General features: G+C 35.3%; 1 protein-coding gene across 1 annotated transcript; it reads left to right on the top strand.

Moving 5' to 3' along the window:
• Positions 1–292: 292 nt before the first annotated feature.
• LOC145768741 (uncharacterized) lies at positions 293–5,181 on the top strand. The gene is made up of 7 exons (XM_082580322.1): positions 293–564; positions 848–926; positions 1,189–1,455; positions 1,769–1,955; positions 2,268–2,493; positions 2,859–2,911; positions 3,168–5,181. Exons 1-7 carry the CDS (start codon positions 328–330, stop codon positions 3,895–3,897), a joined length of 1,779 nt encoding a protein of 592 aa, XP_082436448.1. The 5' UTR covers positions 293–327; the 3' UTR covers positions 3,898–5,181.
• Positions 5,182–5,529: the final 348 nt, after the last annotated feature.

Raw genomic sequence — 5,529 nt, 5'->3', positions numbered from 1 at the left:
GTTTGTAGAGTATACAGTAATGTGGTTTCATGTAGACCTAAACGAAAAAACGTATATTGAAACAACCAGAGCTTGCAAGACGTTTCAGTGTAATAAACCTATTTATTATTTTTATGCATTCAGAGAAAGGAATTACGTAGGATACAATGAGTTCCTTTGACAGTCACTATTGATTATATTTTAGTTTGTTTTCTGGCTACATCAATAAATGCATCTTATAGGCCTACTTGTATTAGCACAAACATTTGTTCTTTGAAATTTAATTTTACCTTATCTTGCATATGCAGCATCTTCAGATAATTTTTGTGACAGAATTCAAAATCAAAAATGTTGCGAATCAGATTAATTGTTCTATTGTGTCTACTGGGGTTGCAAGATTGCTTCAGCACTTCACCTAACAGTACAGGAGGGAAGGCCTTAAAAGAGAGTTTATCTACATTGGAAGGCGCCACGTTATTGCTTTTCTCAACAGCTACAGAAAACTTCACTTTACCTTTGAGCTGTGTTTCATCGCATCGTTGTGTCGTCAACTTTTTGCAAGGAAATAACTTCACTCGATTAATGGTAAGAAATGACTTATTGGTGCTTTAAGAATGCTAAGCTCTAAGGCTACAACTGGTTGTCGGTTGTCGCAATTACAAGACACGAAGGCAGAACATGTTCACGACTCGGCTGTGTAGGACAAAACAAGGCTTCTTGTGAAATGGCTTACAATTTATCTCGCTTCAGATTAAACTCGATATAATGAAATAAAACTGCTTAAACGTTTTTGTAATTTACTTTGCACAATACTACAATAGTCTGTCATAACTTTAACAACAACTCACCTTTTTGAACATTTCAACAGAGATTTTTTGTCCGGGCTGCATTCAGACCAGTGGAGGGCACGCGTCGATTAATCGGTAACTCTGGAGATGACACCATAGGTGGGTCCCACTGTTGATTAACTTCTTTAAGCCTGTTTTAATATAGGCTACACTGCTACAAGATTTTAACAGCATTTAAATTGTCTTTTGTGGAAAGCAATAAGCCGGAATGGCTCTTCAATTTATTTATTTTTTTATTTAATTTTGGTCAAATAACTTTGTTAGTGATTGTAGCTTACTTTGAAGTGATTGCAGATAATGTCAACCTACTTGTAACTTATAATGTTCATATTACTGACATTACTTTTAACATTGTTTACAGATGTGACAGTTTTGACCAACCAATCCATATTCAATGACTTCAATTATGCGCAATGTGGAGTTTATCCGGCTTGCTCGATCAAATACTTATCCAGAGATTTTTATAGTTTTACCTGCGACCGTTCGCTAATGTCATTTGCCGCTGCCATGGGAATAATTCTTTCACTCATAATTATTGTCAGTAACGTTTTGATTATAACAGTCACATTGCGGACCAAATCACTTCGTAAACCTCACGGTTTCTTCAAGCTTTCTTTGGCTGTAGCAGGTAATTCAAGACGCTTTCATCTTTTCTTACAATTAATAGTTGACTGAATGATGTAGAACAAAGAGTTTAGCAAACAAAATAAATCAGCATATCTACATTGTTACCTTACGTGAAGGCTAAATGTACGAATGAAAATGATAATAATTTCTTTGTAGCCTAAATATTTATAACACTAAGTTATAGGCTAATACGGACTAGAATCAATCCTGTTGTATATTCAACGCACAACAAATAGATTATAACTGATGAAGAAAAATACTTCCCTTTCCAAGCTACTATAATCAATAATAATTATTTTACTTTCATTACTTAGATTTAATCGCGGGTGTTTTCATTTTACCTTCTATTGTTCACAACACACTCAATACAATTGACTACGATCAACGTGTCTATTCCGGCTATGAAGTTTCAGTTTTTGCAAGCGTTGGGGAAATCAATTCCAATGCTGCTATCTTTTTTGGAGTAATTGGAATTTTGTCCACAATCACTGCTGTTAATAGGTGAGATATAAAAACCACTTTTAATGAAGCAGTAATATAGCAATAGCCAAGATCTTTCTTTGATTAAACTTGCGTTTTAGTCTAGGCCTAATCTTAAGAAGTTTCATACCCCCATATTGTCCACATCTCGCAATCTTACAATTTTAACATTCCAGATAATGTTTTTTATTATTGCATAGCTTTTTTCATGCTGCATAATTCCAAATTATATCAGTCACCGGCTGCATGCTTCCAGAGTGTTTACTGTAGATGAGTTTTGTATCTAGATTAGACTTGACTTGACTGAGTTTTAATTTGGTTTTAATATTTCAGTTTGCTGCTGTTGGCAATCGATAGATTTCTTTCTGTGCAATGGCCAATGAAGTACCGCATTGGTGACGTCATGAATTCAAAGAGAGCTACTTTCGGTGTTGTTTTTATTTGGAGTTTCTCTCTATTGGTTGCCTTTCTACCCATACTGGCTAAAGACGCCCTTCAATACGGCTTATCGTACTACACGTTTATGTACATACCAATCATATTGCCCTTGCCCATTACGGTAAGAATACTCTTTTATTGCGAAATGTTTGCAGTATATCTGAGTTAAAAATTATAGCCTACGTTAGGTTTAGAATGTTGATTGTTTGAGACTATTTGAATGATTTTCAAGTTAATGTTGGCTTTGTTGGTTTTACATTAACACAAACCGTTTCATTGTGATGTTTTGCCAACAAACATAATTGAAAACTTTAGTTTCGATTCTGTTTTATATCGCTCACTAGTGTGCGTATGAGATAGTGTGCTATACGAGATGATTTTCCAGGCTATATGTCAGATCTTAGAGAATGACAAAAACTAGTTGATATTGCAAATATTAACAAGAAAGTAGAGCATGGCACTAAATCTTTTTTTTATGTTTTTCAGAGAACTCCAGATATGTTTTTCGAAGTGCTTTCAGATCCAACCCCGGCTGAAAGGTGAGGAGAATTTTAATTATTATTTATTGATTTATTATTAAATATATACTGCATTGCGTCAAGAAATAAGATTGTTTGTTTTTAAATAACGATTTTATGGCAAATTTATTTCATTTTCACCCATTGGTTCTCAGAGATATCATTTTTGTTGTTTCATTTTAACTTAATAATGGATTAACGTACCACTGTTTTAGTTCTTCCACAAAATAGTGTATTTAAAAATTCAAAAAATAAAATTACTCCACTACTTTTACAGTTACGCTCACGCCATCGCTTATTCCGTCATTGTTTGGGGAGTTCCATTTGTGGCGACATGGATACTGACAATTCTGACGTCAATTCAAAGTAGAAAAATGTTAAAGAACATGCGAGAAGCACGCAGAAGGAGCGTTCGGTCCGAACGAAACCTAAACAAAGTTGATCGGGATCTAATTCGAACCGTAACGGTTGTTTTGTGCCTTTTTACAATCACTGTCCTTCCCGTTTTCGGTGTCACTTTGGCAGTGGCCCTTGTCCCGAACGACTCGTGCACAAGCAATGCTTTATCGGTGATATTTTTCATTGCAACGTACGTGTTTATCTGTGGACGGTTTGTGAACGTACTTATTTACAACGTTTTCAACAAAGAATTCAGGACAGCCAGTGCGCAATGTTTCGCCGAAGCAATGGAATTTCTCTGCTGCCAAAGAGCAATAGAAGTTGGTTTGCCAAAGCAAAGTTTTTCAGCCAAGAAATCGTCTACATGGGGATCAAAGAAATCGAAGGATAAATGGGACAGTAAAGACACTAAAGAAACCGGGATAACAACGCGTTCTCCAAGCGCGTCAACAACAATCACAACCACTGACAGAGGAATGCTGAGCCCCGGAGGCCCCTCATCAGGCAAGCTCAGCACCAGCGCTATTTATGAAGAAATTGAAGGATCCTCTCCAAATCAACTGACTGAAGGAAACTCAGTGTTCACTTTAGAAGTTCCGAAAAGATAAAAAGTGACTTTGCTAAAAAATAGATTCTTACAAAAGTCAGTGCTACCCTACTTAATGGAAGATGTTAAAGAAAACTTTGCATTTCTCTACTTGTGGACCAAGCTGTTAGTCCATCCAACGTAGTCATGAGAACACTCAGCAAGGATAGTATAGGCTACTGTATGTGTCCAAGAATTGATGTGGTTTTTTGATAAACTGAGGAAACAACTGAAAGCTGTTTTTGTTGGCTTTCATTGGTGTTTAAACTAAATTTGTTGGTTGTATGAACGGTACAAGAAATCTTCTATTTCGATTTGTAAAGTATAATTATGTAGGTCTACTTGTCATGTTTTAGTAGGCCTACAGCATAACTTATTACTCGGACAAGTTATTATTGACCTAATAACTAATTAATATTGACTAAAAAATAAAAAAAATGATTTATTGATCTAAAAAAAATTTACCAAAGAGTTTTGAATTGAAATCGAAAACTAAATTGTTAAATCGAAAACAAAAGCATGAGTTGTACCGGTAACAAACTAGTGTAAACGAGCTTTGTCGATGCTGTTGTAGCATACCATAAGCGCTTTTACACAACAAAAACAAAGCTTTACGCCTCCAGAAAGGCTGGGCTGCATGAAACAATTTTTTGTGTCGATTTTGAATGAAAAGCGATATTGTCTGGTGTCGAATTCGAAACAACTTTTTACTGATTCGTGCAGAACGAAAGATTTCATAATTCTTCTTTTTCATTTTGGCACAAAACTTGCTGTTTGATCTCGTTTCAAAGTGAACACTTTGGAAGACTTAGCCTACGCTTTATTTTCTTTTAATCAAAATAATATTTTCGAACTACTTGGATGACAACTAGCCTATTCGATTGTACTGTAATACAGTCGCAATTTTACGTGACTTTAATTTTTAATTATGGAACCACGAGATACCAATGCGTAGCCTAGCCTACTACAAAATGGGAAACTAGATCTAAGCAACATAACAAAATTCAGCGTTTTATTAAGCCACACAAAAGTATACTATATTAAGAATAAGTTGAAAGTTTCCACATACCCTTGTGTCCTGATTAGGAACAAGAAAGTAATTTTGGTACACCTAAAGAACCGAAGTCATTGTTGTTCTTTTGATGTAGGCTACGGTAGCTAAATTATTAACCAATTCACTAAATTAATAATAATTTTCATCTACATTTCTTTTTTAATAACTGTAAACTTATTTCTTTGATGATTATTGCGATTATTTTTTTGTGTTGGCATTCATGACTTTTTAATACATTGAATACAATGACAAATTAATATTTGCTATTGTTTTTGCTCAGTAGCCAGTCCATGGCTGACCAGAGCGGCTTTTGCTGTATGGAGCTCAGAGTATGTTCTTTAACACGATTTGATATTTTAATGCAAGCCAATAATAGTTTGTTTGTTGCAGAATACAGTACAAAAAAAGGTTATAGACGGTTGCGGAATAAAGCGACAGCCTACGCTGTACTGTGTGTCAGACGTCACGAACTATAGGCACGATTATATGGCGACATAACCACTAACCAGTAAGCACCAGCGGTTGGTTTTGGTAGGCTACTAATTTTGGTTTGGTAGTAATGAAAAGTAAGGGGACCACATTAGCGGTGTAATCTAGCTC

This window comes from Aplidium turbinatum, chromosome 4, assembly GCF_918807975.1.
Source record: "Aplidium turbinatum chromosome 4, kaAplTurb1.1, whole genome shotgun sequence".
In the NCBI taxonomy this organism is placed as follows: domain Eukaryota; kingdom Metazoa; phylum Chordata; class Ascidiacea; order Aplousobranchia; family Polyclinidae; genus Aplidium; species Aplidium turbinatum.
Note: the sequence above shows the minus strand (reverse complement) of the source record. Positions and strands in the feature narration are given on the sequence as shown.